At 43.5% G+C, this 17,519-nt stretch overlaps 1 protein-coding gene across 4 annotated transcripts in view; it reads left to right on the plus strand.

Moving 5' to 3' along the window:
* Positions 1 to 17,519, plus strand: part of PFAS (phosphoribosylformylglycinamidine synthase) — a 517,919-nt gene that overhangs the window by 416,699 nt on the left and 83,701 nt on the right. For all 4 annotated transcript variants that reach the window (XM_044086680.1, XM_044086681.1, XM_044086677.1 and 1 more), the window contains 2 exons: positions 1,164 to 1,278; positions 12,343 to 12,501. In XM_044086680.1, the coding sequence (XP_043942615.1) occupies positions 1,164 to 1,278; positions 12,343 to 12,501 (274 nt within the window). The remainder of the gene's footprint in view (positions 1 to 1,163; positions 1,279 to 12,342; positions 12,502 to 17,519) is intronic.

Below are 17,519 nucleotides of genomic sequence, written 5' to 3' on the forward strand. Positions count from 1 at the left end.
GTACACATTCCTCAAGGATTTTGGATAGCAGCAATAGTATTGCTATTGGCCTGTAATTGGCAAAGTCAGTAGACTTACTACCTTTGTGAAGGGATATAATATAGGATTTTTATTAGGTTGCCTTTGCATTAATGAGTTCTATTATGACATGTCCCATGGCTTTGCATATAAAGCTGAGTCTGTTGGTCCATTGAAGGACCTCTCTTGTGAAGGGAGTTCATAGTGGCTAGTCTTTAGAGATCGGCCAAAATGCTTGTCAGTAGGCTGAGATTGAATAGATTAGGAGCGTACATAATTGGCAACGAAGAATGTAGTCTGACATATATTGTCTGGTCCCATGGAAGTATTATTTTTAGTCTGACAGAAATGCTGAGACTTGTTCCACAAGTGATTTTATGAGAACTAGATTTTTGGGGATGTCAGTGAAACGTTATGGGTGGGTTTGCACTAAATTTGTTTAATATATGGCTGCACCCTTGGGACTGGAATGTGCAACATGGATAAGCTGAGTGCATTTTTTAACATAATTCCTGATATAACTGAAGAAAGATTTGTAGGTCTTGTCATGTCTGCAGCAGGTTGTTATCCATTCTACATTTTTTAGTGCTACTAAATTCTTTGCTGACAGTTTTACTGTGGTCTTAGGAATGAGAACTTCTTATGATTTTTTTTTTTTGGTATACAGTTTATTAAAAGAAGAGTTCCCCAGAGAAGGCTATTCTGAATTTATCATTATATTTAGGATTGATGGGTACTAACATTTCTACACAGCTATTTAGATGTTGATAAAAGTCAGAGGTGAATGTGGCAGCCCTCTCAGTTTGATCCATTTGAGGAGACTGGAATTTTGCTTAGGTCTTCTACAAACACAAGCTGAAGTAGGTTTTCTATGCCGAATTTCTTAAAGATGACATCATTTCTGGTGGAGTGGAACAACTAGACCAAATAGAGATGACTGATTTGTGGTCAGACTTGTAAAATGAAAATTATTATATACTGAGGTTTATTGATTACAGTTATGGTTCATGTAATTGTACTGTTCAGTAATGATTTCTGTTGTTTTAACATGCATGAATGAAATATTGACATTCTCAATGCAATAAAATTTATATTGTAAAAAAAGTCAGTGTAGAGATTAAGTATATTTTCTTATTTTTTATTAGGTGTGGGATGTAACCATGTGGGATATTTGCACTGGAGCTGTGACATTGGACACGTTTCGTGGTCTTGCGTTTGTTGGAGGATTCAGTTATGCAGATGTTCTTGGATCAGCTAAAGGTGTATTTTCCACTAAGTGGCATTAATGTATTTTGAGAAAGGCGCAAGTTGTTAATAGCTTTACAGGATTTTTTTAATTAAGTAAAAGCCCATTCAGCTGTAACAATGTGTCTGTAATCTGCATACGCAACAGGTAGTACGTTTTTAAGAATAGTCTGTGTCAGAAGCTTAAGCTGAATGTTTGAACTTCTAAATCTTAAAAAAAAAAAAAAAAAAAATGAAGGCCAAAATCTGATTTTTCCCATTCATGACGGTTTGCAGCAGATTTATTGAATATCACAGACACACTAGTGTTTGCATGTAACTTGAAATATTTTGGAGACATTACATCCCTTTAATCAACCAAGTCAAGATTATTCTTATTTTGAGGTGTAAGTAGCTGTCCTGGGGAATGAACCCCATCCCATTAAAAGTAAAATAAATTCTTGGGAGCTTTTGCTGATAGTGGTGTGGCCTTCTCTGCTTTCTGCTTCTTTCTTTACATTATTGTATTGTGCTTCAGAGGGATTTCCTTTGAGTCTATATTAGAACATCAAAGTTTCACAACTTCAAATGTTCTAATATCGACCTCTATTCAGCAAACGCTGAAAACATCGAACATGCAGAACAGCAAATTTTTTCCTAGGGAAAAAAATTTGCTGTTCCGAAACACATACAACACAAGCACACCAAACAAACAGCAATCCACACACATACACCTAAAATCTTACATCTAACCCTGCACTAAACTGTACATACACCACTATCTATCCACTTACCTTAACCCAAACCCTAACGTCCGTCACTATGCACACTTACCTCACCCGTGCCCTAACCCTAACTCACCCTACCCCACACTTGCCTGACCCACGCCCTAACCCACCTAACCCGTGCCCAATCGCACACTTACCTGAACCCGACCCGTAACTTTCCACCACAGTGCTGAAAATAGCGAAGTGACAGAAACGGACAACCAAATTCTTTCCCTAGGAAAAAAATTTGTTTTTCTGTTTTCAGCGTTCGCTGAATAGGGGTCGATATGAGAACATTCGAAGTTGTGAAACTTTGATGTTCTAATATAGACCCTTTACTTTTAGTAAGAGCTACAGTGACTCGGCAGGTAAAACCTCTTGGGCTTGTAGTACACTTCACACAGGGGTTGATCTTAAACCCTCCCTGACTGGCCGGATGCAACCACTTTCCCATAAAAGCAACATTTTTTCTTTTCCTTTCCTGGAAACATTTTTAACTATCTGGCTTTAAAAATGTGTTCATACTGAAGCTGATCATGTTGATTCACACACACAGTCCTTTTGTGCTTTTGACCTGTGCGTAAGACTATACTGTCCTGTCCGTAGCTTGTCGACTTCAGTTATACCATAAGACTATTAGGTACTTGGATTGTTATGGCTTCATTGATACCATAAGACTGTACTGTGCGTGGCTTGTCGTGACTTCGGTGATACCATAAGACTGTACGGTGCATGGCTTGTTATGACTTCGTTGATACCGTAAGACTGTACGGTGCATGGCTTGTCATGACTTCAGTGATACCATAAGACTGTACAGTATGTGGCTTGTCATGACTTCAGTGATACCGTAAGACTGTATGGTATGTGGCTTGTCATGACTTCAGTGATACCATAGGACTATACAGTACATGGCTTGTCATGACCTCAGTGATACCATAACATAAGTTCTACCCTGGGATCACTTCAGGAGCCCTGTTGACAGAGGCCCAGGTTACTAATCTAATGGGGAGGCAAAAGCCATCACTCTGTGGCTAGGCTTATAAATGCCCATGGGCAGATAGCCTAGTACTTACCGATGAACCTATAAGACTATAGGGTACGTGGCTTGTCATGACTTCATTGCTACCATAAGACTGTACGGTGTGTGGCTTATTATGACTTCAGTGATACCATAAGACTGTACTGTACGTGGCTTGTCATGACTTCAGTGATACCAGTAAGAAGAGATGACAGTAAGCCATGGAAACCTTTCTCATGACTCATCCTGTTCCTCTTTCATCCATTACCCAAGAGAGGAGGTGAACAACCAGAGCTACAGGTAACCGTTTGAAAAGGAGAAAGAAAGTCTGGCATCCACTCTTCCTGTGGGCTTGGAGGTGATTTTGAATGAGCCTTTGAGAGCTGAGCCTTGTCCTTTTTCCATTTATGACCACTGTTCTGGCTGTTCAGCCCAAAAATTGATGATGATTGACTGCTATCTTCCTTCACAGTGTGCATCTTGAGCACAGTGGTCATCAGAAATGTTCTGTACCTGTTTGGGAGGATTCAGTATCTGCCCCACCATGGCTCATTCCAACAGGATTAACAAGATATTCCCATGACAAAGTCTGTGGTTTAAGCCTCAGACTTCACTTAACTGCTTTGAATTCTGATGGGACTTGTTCTACTAGATGCAGGAGTGTTTTCTTAGGTCTACATCAGACCAAAGCTCCTTATCAGGCCCCCCTCCCCATTCTTCATTGCCCTGTCACTGAATATGCCCCCTCCTCATTCCTGTTCTTCACTGCCCTGTCACTGAATACGCCCCCTCCCCATTCTTCAATGCCCTGTCACTGAATACACCCCCTCCCACTTCTTCAGTTCCCTGTCGCTGAATACACCCCCTCCCCCTTCTTCAGTTCCCTGTCACTGAATACGCCCCTTCCCCATTTTTCAGTGCCCTGTCACTGAATATGCCGCTTCCCCATTCCCGTTCTTCAGTGCCCTGTCACTGAATATGCCCCATCCCCATTTTTCAGTGCCCTGTCACTGAATATGCCCCATCCCCATTTTTCAGTGCCCTGTCACTGAATATGCCCCATCCCCATTTTTCAGTGCCCTGTCACTGAGTACGCACCTTCCCCATTCCCGTTCTTCAGTGCTCTGTCAGTGAATATGCACCATCCCTGTTTTTCAGTGCTCTGTCACTGAATATGCACCCACCCCATTCCCATTCTTCAATGGTCTGATACTGAATATCAACCCACCCCATTCCCATTCTTCAGTGGTCTGTCACTGAATATGCCCCCTCCCCATTCCTGTTCTTCAGTGCCCTGTCACTGAATATGTCCCATCCCCATTCCTGTTCTTCAGTGCCCTGTCACTGAATATGCCCCATCCCCATCCTTCAGTGCCTTGTCACTGAATACGCTCCTTCCCCATCCTTCAGTGCCCTTTCACTGTTTACGCCCCATCCCCATCCTTCAGTGGCCTGTCACTGAATACGCACCCACCCCATTCCCATTCTTCAGTGCCCTGTCACTTAATACACTCCCTCCCCATTCTTCAGTGCCCTGTCACCAAATACACCCCCTCCCCATTCCTGTTCTTCAGTGCCCTGTCACTGAATATGCCCCATCCTTCAGTGCCCTGTCACTAAATACACCCCTTCCCCATCCTTCAGTACACTTTCACTGTATACGCCCCATCCCCATCCTTCAGTGCCCTTTCACTTTATACGCCCCATCCTTCAGTGCCCTTTCACTGTATACGCCCCATCCCCATCCTTCAGTGCCCTTTCACTGTATACGCCCCATCCCCATCCTTCAGTGCCCTTTCACTGTATACGCCCCATCCCCATCCTTCAGTGCCCTGCCACTGAATACGCACCCACCCCATTCCCATTCTTCAGTGCCCTGTCACTTAATACACTCCCTCCCCATTCTTCAGTGCCCTGTCACCAAATACACCCCCTCCCCATTCCTGTTCTTCAGTGCCCTGTCACTGAATATGCCCCATCCTTCAGTGCCCTGTCACTAAATACACCCCTTCCCCATCCTTCAGTACCCTTTCACTGTATACGCCCCATCCTTCAGTGCCCTTTCACTTTATACGCCCCACCCCCATCCTTCAGTGTCCTTTCACTGTATACGCCCCATCCCCATCCTTCAGTGCCCTTTCACTGTATACGCCCCATCCCCATCCTTCAGTGCCCTGCCACTGTATATGCCCCATCCCCATCCTTCAGTGCCCTGCCACTGAATACGCACCCACCCCATTCCCATTCTTCAGTGCCCTGTCATCGAATACACCCCCTCCCCATTCCTGTTCTTCAGTGTCCTGTCACTGAATATGCCCCATCTCCATTCAGTGACAGGGCACTGAAGAACAGGAATGGGGAGGGGGCATATTCAGTGACAGGGCACTGAAGAACAGGAATGGAGAGGGGGGGTGTATTCAGTGCCCTGTCACTGAACATGCCCCATCTCCATTCTTCAGTGCTCTGTCACTGAATATGCCCCATCCCCATCCTTCAGTGCCCTGTCACTGAATACACACCCACCCCATTCCCATTTTTGAGTGCCTTGTCACTGAATACATCCTCTCCCCTTTCCCGTTCTTCAGTGCCCTGTCACTGAATAAGTACTGCTCACTCAGTGTATGCTCAACCTCATACACGTCATCTGAGGATGATATCCAGGCCAGAACTGGGTGAGTGTTTCTATCTACCTCAACTTCCTGTGAGGAGTCAAAGAACCTAGAGTCCATTATTTTGGAGCCCATCAAGGGTCTGTCCACATAGCCTCCTTTTCTTTGCAGAAACCATGAGATTACCCCCCCCCCCCAAATTACCTATGAGGGTATCTATAGAAGGAGGAGTCATCTTGAGTCCTTTCTCACTCCTCATTGAAGCCCTCTGAAGGATGCCATATGCAATTAAAACCACTAGTTTCATGTTTCAGTTATTCTCAAGAAGGAAGATGCTGCCGTGTAGGTGCTTCCATCTAAAGGGTATACGATCCTACCCAGGCATCCTAAAACAGACACCCATGTAGTCTTCTCCATCCAGCACAGCACCCATCAGCCACTGCATTTTGCCAGCCTGCAGCTTAACATGGAGTGTAAATCATTGGCCTAGGTGGGTAAGAGTTTTCAGTATTCCAGTTGATCGAGTTGTGTAAAAAGTTTTTCTGTCACCCTTAGTGCGGACTCTGTGAGGAGCTGGATAAGACTATGTCTGTGGAGTTAACAGTAGGCTAACATGTCAATATAATTCCACTGAGCTGATTCTGTGGCTGAAGTATCAAGCTCAGGTATGTGCCCTTACCAGATGGCTTGAGGCTGTGTTTCCCATTAAGGAAGAGTTCTGACGGTCTCTGCAGGGGCAAAAAGGTACCTGTCTTTTTCTGGACTTGGGGAATAACCTAATGAAGATAATGTAGAGCCTTTACACTATAGAAGACCTTTTTGTGACCCACCCTGTATAGGCCCATAACCCACTTTTTTTTCTTCTTGTTCTTCTAAGCCTAGCTAGCCCTGCCCCACTCCTGCAGAGAAGGAGGACCTTAAAGCATTAAAAGGTCTTGCTTGCCCATTGGTGCCAACGAAGTCACTCAAGTGGATGACTCTGACAAGTGCTGTGTGTGGGAGTTTGCCTTGGTTTAGAGAACCATCAGAAAGGGCCAGTGGGTTCTCAAAATGATTATAAACAGCTACATCCTGAAGCTATTAGTTCCTGCCCCAGGAGGGACTTTGCTAGCAGACCAATCCATCTCTTCAAAGATCATGGACCGAGCCTGGAATGTCGTGTTCCTTAAAAGGGCCATAGAGCCTTCTTTCTCATTAGAATAAAGCAAAAGATTCTGTTTGCACCTCCTTGTTCTAAAGGGGATAAAAGGATTATGTTCAGCTGTATACTTCACCAACGTCAAAAAGCGTATCTACTCTGTCCAGTTCTACAGGATGTCATGCCATTGCTTCTGAAGGGCACGAGTGTGTTGTCATTGTCCTTATGGACACATTTCAGTAGATAATTGTGTAAAATCCATACAGAGGGTTCCTTCAGTTTGTTGTGGTTGGGAACTATTTTCAGTACAAAACATATCTCTCAACCTCTTAGAATAAGAAATCTGGACAAAGCCATGAAAAAGTGGTACAAATAGGGACAATTTTTAAATATTGCTCTTACAAACTTAGAAAGTTGATAGAATAACAGGTTTTGCATTAGCATGAGTATTGGGCTAAAGTATTGGTGTCATTCAAAGGGGAATCCAGTGTCTGTCAGCCTGGGATGACATGCTCGACAAGGCACGTTGCTTCGCTAGGGACGGCTTGCACCTGTCACCCCTGGGTTTTCGAATACTGGCTAAGGCTCTTGCCTCCCCCATAGTGCCTTTTTTAGGCAAGGCTCAAAAGACAAACCTACCTCCATAGACAACACAAGAAAAAACTAAGGGTAATGCTGCTCAACGCCAGAAGTCTAAACCTCAAGATGCACGCACTCGAGACTCTCCTCAGTATGGAGAATATCAATATCTGTGCAGAAACAGAAACCTGGTTCAAGGCTCCCGAGAGCACCCCAGCACTACCAGGTTATACCTCATACCATGCTTTCTGGCCCCAAAACTCGGACCGAACCACAAAAGGAGGGGGAGTATCCATATTTATCAAAGATACCTATACCTCCAGGCTAGTGGCACTGCATGAAGCTTCAGAGACCATCCATTTGCAACTAACAGTGGGCAAAACTGCCTTTCAGTTTGTAGCCTGCTACAGACCACCCTCCCAAACTCAGGAACTCCATTTGGCTTTCCTGAGAATACTGGAGAATATGAAACACCATTATATTGGGTGACTTCAACTACCGAAATATAGACTAGGAGTACTACTCAAGCCCCAACACCCTCACCCAATGGTTCCTGGAATTTATAAACTCAAATGCTATGGAACAACTGGTCACCACTCCCACAAGAGGGGAAAACATATTGGACCTGATCATCACCAACATGGGGACTCTATGTTCCATACCAGAGGTATACCCCTCATTGATAAGATCAGACCATAAACAAATCTCACTGGACATCCATATTCCATCCCCACCCCTAGCCAAGGAAACCACGGTGAAGAACATCTCAAAAGCAAACTTCACACTTCTCAAAACTGAGGTGGAATCCTTCAAAGCCCCCGGGCCAGTGGACAATATGGCCCAAAATGCAGAATCCTTTACAAAAGCATTCTATGGACACCTACAGGAATTCATGGAGCATGCTATCCCAAATAAAACCAAGACTCACTCCTCCAAAGGCAAGAGACCTTTCTGGTCGACCCCGGCCATAAATAAGCTATACAACAGAAGGAGAAAGCTACTTACATGACAGAGCAAAATCCCAAAAAGGGAAGGCGTCACTGATCAGTACTAGCAAGAAACTACAATCCCTCATAAAATCTTCTAAGGCCAGCTTTGAAAGAAAAATTGCACAAGACACTAAAGATAATCACAAGGCCTTCTTTAGTTATGTCAGAAACCTGGGAGGCAACTCCCAGATATGCTCTGAGTTGGTGCAAAATGACAAAAACTTCACTGAACCCACAGACATTGCCAACATCCTTGTGTCTTGTGCAATTTTTCTTTCAAAGCTGGCCTTAGAAGATTTTATGAGGGATCCCCCCCAAAAGAGCAAATGTCTATCCCAACAGAGTGTAGCCTTCCTGAGATCACAGATGCACAGGTGAGAGCTGCTCTCTCCAAAGCTAAAAACACAGCATCAATGTGACCAGACGGTGTCCCGGGCTGCATCTTACACGAGCTCCAAGAAGAACTAAACCCTCATATAAAGTCACTGTTCAGTCTCAGCCTTACTACAGGATATGTTCCCAAGGAATGGCGTACAGCAACAGTGGTCCCACTCCACAAAGGTGGTGCCACAACAGACCCCAGAAACTATAGCCCTATAAGCCTGACTAGCCTGGTCTGCAAAGCTATGGAACGTATCATCATGGAAATCATAAACAAAGACATTGAGAGCCTCCAGACACTGGATCCAAAGACATTGGAAACCTCCAGACACTGGATCTTACCCAATTCGGCTTCATTAAGGGCAGATCTTGCCTCTTGAACCTGGTCGACTTCTTTGAAACAGTTACCAAAGCCATAGATGAAGGGAAGGTAGTCCACACAGCCTACCTGGACCTCGCAAAGGCCTTTGACACAATACCCCACTCGAGCATCATAAATAAGCTCACCAGCTTAAAAATCAACCCCTGTGTCACAAGATGGGTTGCAAACTGGCTCAGGGATAGAGCCCACATGGTCAGAATAGCAGGTGCCATGTCAGACTCTAAACCAGTTACAAATGGTGTCCCATAAGGCTCGGTCCTGGGACCTCTCTTGTTCGGTATATATTTCTCCGAGGTGCAGGCTAACACGGGTGGACTATGGCTGACCAAGTTCGCAGATGACTGCAAACTGGGTGCTATAATCGACTCTCCGACTGACACAAGCATCCTCCAAAAGGGTCTCACAGAGACGGATAACTGGTGCCAGAGCCATGGCCTAAAGCTAAATGAAAAAAAAGTGCATAGTCATCCCCTTTGGAGAAAAACAAAGTGCCCACAAATTACCACATAGGTGGTAATCCATTAAGTACGGAAGAAGTAATTAGGGACTTGGTGACCCAAGTAGATAGCAATCTCTCCTTTGACAGTCACATTGCCAAAGTGGTTAGAAAGACCTTCTATATAGCCCACTTTATCATGAAAGGGTTCACATCTAGATCGAGAGGTCATTGTGCCCCTCTACTCATCACTTATCAGGCCCATAATTGAGTACAATGCCTCGTTTAGGATGTACCTTACCCGACACCTTCAGCAACTGGAAAGACCCCAAAAGTATCTCACCAAGAGGATCAAGGGGCTCAAACAGATGCTCTATGCAGTTCGGCTAAAGAAACTCCAGCTCTACTCAGTTGTGTACCGCCTACTCAGAGGCGATCTGTGTCTGACGTATAAAGCCATGTCCAACCCAGAATTAATGGACATGCTTCACCTTAGGAAAATCGAAATCCCTTAGAGCTACACGCTCCAGGGACCTGAACCTCAGCACAGAAATAAATAGGACATGCTGGAGGGACAGATTCATATCCCAGAGGCTCCCCTCACTCTGGAACAAAATCCCAATCCATGTCAGGCAGAGCCCCTCACTGACCCTCTTCAAGAGAAATCTTGACGAGTGGATGGGAGATGGTAGGTTTACCCCTGGGATCTCCTCTGTGTCGCTGCTTGACAGAGGTACAGTAAACAAACCTTAAAAGGGTTACCTTCTGTGACCCACTATACAGAGGCACAGTCAACTAATCTAAAAGGGTGGCGAAAGCCAAACATACTCTGGCTAGGCTTATAAATTCCCTAGGGCAGGATAGCCTAGTATCAACCTATGAATTTTCTGAAGGGTATGAAGTCTAAAACTGAAATGCCTGTCATTATTTTCTAACTGTAATCTGCAATGATTTGCCACTAATTTGCCAGAAAGCAACAATTTTATGAAAAACGGACAAAAAATACAAGTCAAAAATCTGGACATTCTGCAAAAATCTGTACAGTTGAGAGGTATGGTACAAAATGCTTCCAAGATGTCAGTGTTTCCATTGAATTGACATCAGAAACTGTAGGGTTATCATGTGCTCTCAGATCTCTTGGTGTCAGACCCCTGTCCTCATGCCTTGCAGTGGTGGACTATGTTTTACTGACGTAGTGACGGCTCATCTCAGTTCCTTAACAGTTCAAGGGAGATGGTGTCCCTGGAGAGATGAATGTACAATTCTTCCAACTCTGAATATAGTTTGGAGTAAGTGTTCCATCTGGGGCCTCTTCTGATCCTGTCAACACCAATCTGTTGTGTGGTGCTCAAGTAAGCAAAGAGGCACTTTGTTTTACCCCCCCCCCCCCGTGCAGTAGGGTGTTGGGGTTTGGAAGTGCATTATTTTGTTAGCAGTTCATATCCTAGGTGACGCAAACAGGCCTTTGGACTCCCTGAGCCACTGTTATCAGTTCACATCCCAAGTGAAGTGTACAAGCCTGTGGACTGCCTGAGCCACTGTTAGCAGCATATCCCAGGTGAAGTGAGCAGGCTTGTGGGCTCCCTGAGCCACTGTTAGCAGTTCACATCCCAGGTGAAGTGAGCAGGCCTGTGAACTCACTGAACGCACTTCTCCAATTCTTCGTGGAGCTGAAAATTCAGCACCCATTTGTGGTTTACGTTATGTGGACATGGGATACTGTGGAAATCGACCTGCCTGTTTGTGAGAATGTGGGTCTGCCCCTCTTCTGCTCACTTCAGCATTAGATATGGGGAGACAATGGCAGAAGGTATCTCCATTCCATGCAGGGAAGATTCCATTGCCCTTCTTAGCATTCCTTCTGTTCTGTGTCTGAACACACAATTCAAAGAAGGACCAAAGTTTATCCTGATTGTCCCTTAGTGGCCAGGAAAGATGGGATTTTAGACTGCCAGACCTCTGGTGGTACAGTAAACTCTCCTGATGCAAACCAGCGAAATGACTTATGGTTGGGAAGACATGCAGCTCCAACCCATGGGGTGACTCTTCATGTAGGCCCCCGAGTTGTACTTGACTGCATGGCTAGAGTATCCCAGGTGACTGAAGCTTATAGAAAGCTTTCCACTGGACATTCTACCAAGTGAAGAGGTTTTCAGTGGCTGGTGACATGATGTGTGCCTCCCAAGTCAGCAGGTGTTCCTGATTTAGCTTTCTCTCCACTTGTATGGTTTACATCTTGGTTATTTCCTAGTCAGGATGCATATTTGTGTGTGGGTCAGCTGTTTATGATCATCTTGACTGTGAAAAGCAGCACCTTGACCCAGTATCAGCTGGCCTAGCAGTTCCTTAAAGTGGACTCTCTTCTCCTTGAGACTTGAACTCCAGGACTGACAGAGTTGACTGTTCTCTCTTTGATTCCACTGGTTCATTATCTTTGACCTTCACCCCTTACAAAATGTTTTTCTGGTGCATGTCACTCTACACACACAATTTCAGAGCATTAGGCCATTGTTTGTAGGGAACCGTAGCTGTGAAGAATTGGATGTCACTTGGGATACAGTATTGCACTGATAACCTGATATGACTTCTGTTTTAATATAAAAAGTCATAACATGCATGTCATTTGTGATTGAGCATGTCTGTGAAGTGTGGAGAGACCATTTTTAACGTTGTGGGAGTATCAAAAGAATAGCTGTGCCTCTTGCAGGGCAGTTACCAAGCTGGATTACTTTGTTTAAGGAACTGATTAAGAAGGGCTGGTCAAGAGTAAAGTAATTTATTTTTTTTCTTTTTCTTTGTAGGATGGGCAGCGTCTGTTATCTATAATCCTACTGCTCGTGCGCAGTTTGAAGTGTTCCGTACTCGCAGTGATACTTTCAGCCTTGGTGTGTGCAATGGTTGTCAGCTGATGGCACTACTTGGTTGGGTTGGATCAGAACCAGAAAAAACTGCATCAAATGGTAAAGAAATTTAAGAATCTTCCTTTTCTAACATTGAGAATACTATGTGAAGGGTCCTTAGTTGTGTTCTCTTTCCATTAGTCTGCACTTGGAAAAAAAAATAAGAAGGTAGCACTGAGAAACATGCATGCTGTCATTCTGATTCAAGCCATGACACTATGGTTGCCCTCAAAGTTATCAAATGCACAAGTCATTGAGTCTGTGCTAAGTTTTTCCAAGCTGTCAGTCATATGCTTTTACCAAGTAAGTGAATACTTATACAATTAAAGACGTATAGAGGACAAAGCTCCCCCCCACAATTGTTTAAGGTAAGTGGATGATTTTTTTGGCACAAGTGTCTTTACAGTCTGTGTTTTGCCATCACAGGCAGTATTGGTGTTTCTTCATTTTTGAGTTTATATATGCTGTCTGGTGGTGTAAACAGTGTATAAAACAAAGGGAGTTTGGTACTCTGTAATTGACCAGCTATAAAAATAAGGGAGTTTGGTACTTTGTAATGGAACAGCTACAAAAATAATGGAGTTTGGACTTTGTAATGGAAAAACTATGTTTTTGTGCTTTCTTATTTTCTGAGAGATGCTGTCACTATCATTAGGTTCTCATGGTTAGTGTGTTTGATGGATTTTTGAGTTAGGGCTCTTTATTGTATTTGTTCCAGTCTGTAACTCTGACCCACACTGCATGCCTCGTACGCAAGTTAAGCTTAGCTCCAAAGCCACTAGTTCCCGTTTGTTGCTGCTTCACAGTTCAGATGTTGACTTTTGCTTCCACTGAAGAAGTTTCCTGCATCTGCATGCCTTACGAACTGGGAATCTGTGTGAGCATCCAGTAAGCAGCCAAGACCTGCACCAGTACAGCCTTTACCATCTCAAGGAGAAGCAGGGTGTGATATACTGCTGTACGAGTCGAACATTCATTCCTGCCACTTGTTACCATCCAAGTGTGAAATCTTTTGCTTACTTTGTGCACAGAAAGATGGCAGCTCTTAAAAGCTTCTAACATGGGGAATGGCAGGATGGCACTCTTTATAGGCATGGGGCAAAACATTGCAACAGGGGCAGGCAGATGTAGGGTAGGTCTTGGCTGGCATGGGTAAAACATTGCAACAGAGGCAGATAGATGAAGGGTAGTTCAAGGCCAGAACACTGCAGCAGTGGCAGACAGATGGAGGGTAAGTCATGGCTTACATGGGCAAAACACTGCAACAGGGGCAGACAGATGCAGATAGGTCATGGCTTATTTGGGCCAAAGTGTTACAATAGGGGCAGACAAATGAAGGATAGGTCATGAAACATTGCAGCAGGGGCAGACAGATGGAGGGTGGGTCATAGCTTACATGGGCCAAAACATTGCAACAGGGGCAGACAAATGGAGGGTAAGTCATGGCTTACCTGGGCAAAACATTGCAACAGAAGCAGACAGACGGAGGGTAGGTCATGGCTTAGTCTTTTGCAGGTAAATGCAGTGTCAGTTCATGCTGTCTCAAGGAGCTCAGGGATACTGGCTGTTAATTCTCCCGCAGGAATAGTGATGCATCCTGAACTAATTTTCATGAAATGTATTTCTAAAACCATATTTGAAACAAATGTTCAGAAATTTTGAATCCTCATGGCTGTTTGTAAAGTGCAAACATGAAAAATATTCAGCATGTACAGATGTTTTGAATGGAATAAGTGGTAACTTTTCAGATCATAAGTTTCATTTTGTAATTGGCAATAAATAAAGATTTTATGCACTTTTTGTGTGTTTGTTAAAGTGAAAGCACCAACATCTCAGTAAGCATGCCATATAGACATCTAATATCCATAGCCTGTCACCAACATCTCCGTTAGCATGCCATATAGACATCTACTATCCATAGCTTGTCACCAACATCTCAGTAAGCATGCCATATAGACATCTAATATCCATAGCTTGTCACCAACATCTCAGTAAGCATGCCATATAGACATCTACTATCCGTAGTTTATCTGTGAGTTTGGTTGCCAGTAAACATGCCATATAAGCATCTAATATCCGTAGCTTGTCTGTTAGGGTACCAGTAAACATGCCGTATAGGCATCTAATATCCGTAGCTTATCTGTTAGTCTGGGTGGCAGTAAACGTACCATATAAGCATCTAATATCCGTAGCTTGTCTGTTAGTTTGTGTGCCAGTAAATGTACCATATAGGCATCTAATATCCATAGCTTATCTGTTAGATGTTCTTCGTGTTTCACTGTTGCAGTCATCACATTTGGCTTATCTGCCTGCAGGTAGCCCTCAGCCGGCCTGAATACCAGAGTCTTGGATTCCTGCGTCGGATGCTGTCTCTTCTTCCATGACGTCAAGTTGTCAGGGGTATAAAACATGCAGCTGACGCCATTACATCAGTATTTCTTGCCGTACGGTACCCAAAGCAGAAGCAGATCACAAGTGCCGGTCGGCCAACTCCTGAAATTTTCATTTTCGAGTTTCAGAACCGAAGTCTTCAAAAAAGCTAAGTACTCCGTTGGAGATCCTTTTTCTTGCTCTTAACCGATGTCAGTAAAAGTTAACAGTTGCCTTACCTGTAGAAAGCAAATACCTTTATTTATTTATTTATTTATTTTACATTTGTTGACCGGGCTAGTCTAACTGGATATATGTCCATTTTCAGTAGAGGCCCGGGCCGAAAAGCTCAAAACATGAATAGTGACAATGTTAAACATATATAAAAAGGCATGTAAAATCACATAAAGTGAAAGCATTGGTAAATAAAAAATATATAATACTCAGGTTATAAACTCTAAAAATATTACTCTAAAAATTATACTAAAAAAAAAAAAAAAAAATTATTAGAGTAAAAAAAGATTATACTAAATACAATAGTGGGTAAGAGTAAAACCCAATTAAGAGAGAAAGGCCTTTATGTTTTACAGAATTACTAAGAAGAAAAGAGTAGCACCTAGATTAGGTGGCACAGGATAGAAGAGTAGGGAAAGGTGTAAAGATTTTCATTCGTATTGCATTCCTTGCTTAGGCATAGACCACAATGTCCCTCGCTGTCAGTTTTGTGCCTTGTTCAACCCCCAAACTATTCATCGGCGGTCTATATTTGCAGCAAATTATTTTGGTACTCTCTATAACTATCCAGAAATAGCTTCGGCAAGCCATCTGACTACTGATTCCGAAAAAACATATGGAGAAAGACAGAGATAGACTGCATAGGTCCAAAACTGCTGATGATGCTTTCGCAGCCCCTGATACCTGCTGCTTCAGATTCGCAGGTCTCTACTGAGACCCATTCGGAGTCTAGTATGCTGCGGGATGCTTCTTCGACTATAGAACCTGTGGATGTCTCTACCTTGGATGGGTCCGGAGCTGCTGTGCAGGCACTGGCTTCTGAGGGTGTATTCAGGCCTACAGACTTGCATTTTAAACCAACGCCATCTTCTTCATCCAGGCCTAAAACTCGACCCACGCCTAGAAAACCAACGTCCAAACTGCATCCTCAGGCCCATATGCCTAAAAAAAAATGCTTAGAATGGCTGAAGACCTTATTACCTTAATTAGGGGAAACCAGCCTTCCCCCTCTGAGACCTAGAACTGATTTTCCTTCTGATTCTTCTGATCAGGAATCTGATATTTCTGTTTCTTCTGATTACTAGGATTTGCCCTTATCTACCTATGAAGATTGTGATGCAGAGGATTCCATTCCCTCTGCTTCCCCTCCAGAAGATTTTTCTTTTGGTGAAACCTTGCACACTCTTGGGGAGCATTTCCGCTGGGAAAGCCAGGATTACTCTGACTCCAAAAAGAGGCTTAGGAAATTCTTACTTCTCCCTCAACATGGGCCTTTAGCTATCCCTCCTGTCCTGGACATTGTAGATGAGCCTTCTTGGAATCTAGCCTTTCCCCAGATACTTTACCTCCAGCTCCCAGGAAGCCTGACTGGTATTACAGGATACCTGACTCTCACAAATTCCTCTTCAAGAATCCTACTGTGGACCCAGAGACCATTTCCCAGGGACCAAAGGGCATTAAGGCTATTGCTGCCAAAAACCCTACCCCTTCTGATAGAGATTCTAGAGCCTTGGACAGATGGGGTAAGAAGGTATATACTTCTGCTACTTTGGCCATTAGGGCGTTAAAGTACCAGCAGCATATTATGGGACTATTTAAACAGAAAATGATAATTCCTGACTGTACTGAACACAAAGAATTACAGGATTTAATGCATTCTGCAGAACAAGTTGGTAAATATTAAATAAAATCAAGAGAACAATACACAGGAGGTTCAGGTTCAAAAGTTTGCTAGTGTACACCAGGAGGCAAAAAAGGTACAAGTACAGAATTTTGTCTGACATGAAACAGGAAGTATACAATTTTATAGTCTTTACATTCAAGTTGTGCCCACCTTACTGACGTGGTATGTCACAGGGCATCTACATCACTTTAGCTTACAGTCCTCTATTCATAAAATACTGCTGATGCTGTATATTTAAAAAAAGTTTTCCTCTGGTAACAATACGGTATTGCTATCCACCTGGTCAGACATAATGTCTTTCTATAAAGTTACTTCTTCAAGGCTTCAAACTAGTCCGAATACAATAGCAGATTCAGTCTTTTAATACACTTCTTTGTTCCCTGTAACACTTTCCCAACAGCTGCATGTTATCTTAGTAACACATACACAAGGCTAAATCATCCCAGCAGGAAAGAGTGGAAGATTTCATTATTTCACATATTTAATTTCCTGACCCAGCAGATCATCACTTGTTCATAGGTTCATAGGTTCATAGGTTAGTACTAAGCTAACTGCTCTTGTGAGCCATTTTAAGCCTAGCCAATTATCCCTTGTGAGACTCAAACCCTGCACCTTGTGTTTGTAAGGCAAACACCTTAACCATTAGGCCACTCTCCCAACCCCTTGTTTTGTGAAAAGCATAAACATTAAGACTTGCTGAGCTGCCAGGGTCAGAGGTCAACTTGCTACAAGCCACACTGCAGTTTCAAAACTGCTTGCAATTACACATGAATTCATCCTTTTTGTTATA

The sequence above is a fragment of the Protopterus annectens genome, chromosome 10.part0, assembly GCF_019279795.1.
Source record: "Protopterus annectens isolate FY-2018-M chromosome 10.part0, PAN1.0, whole genome shotgun sequence".
In the NCBI taxonomy this organism is placed as follows: domain Eukaryota; kingdom Metazoa; phylum Chordata; order Ceratodontiformes; family Protopteridae; genus Protopterus; species Protopterus annectens.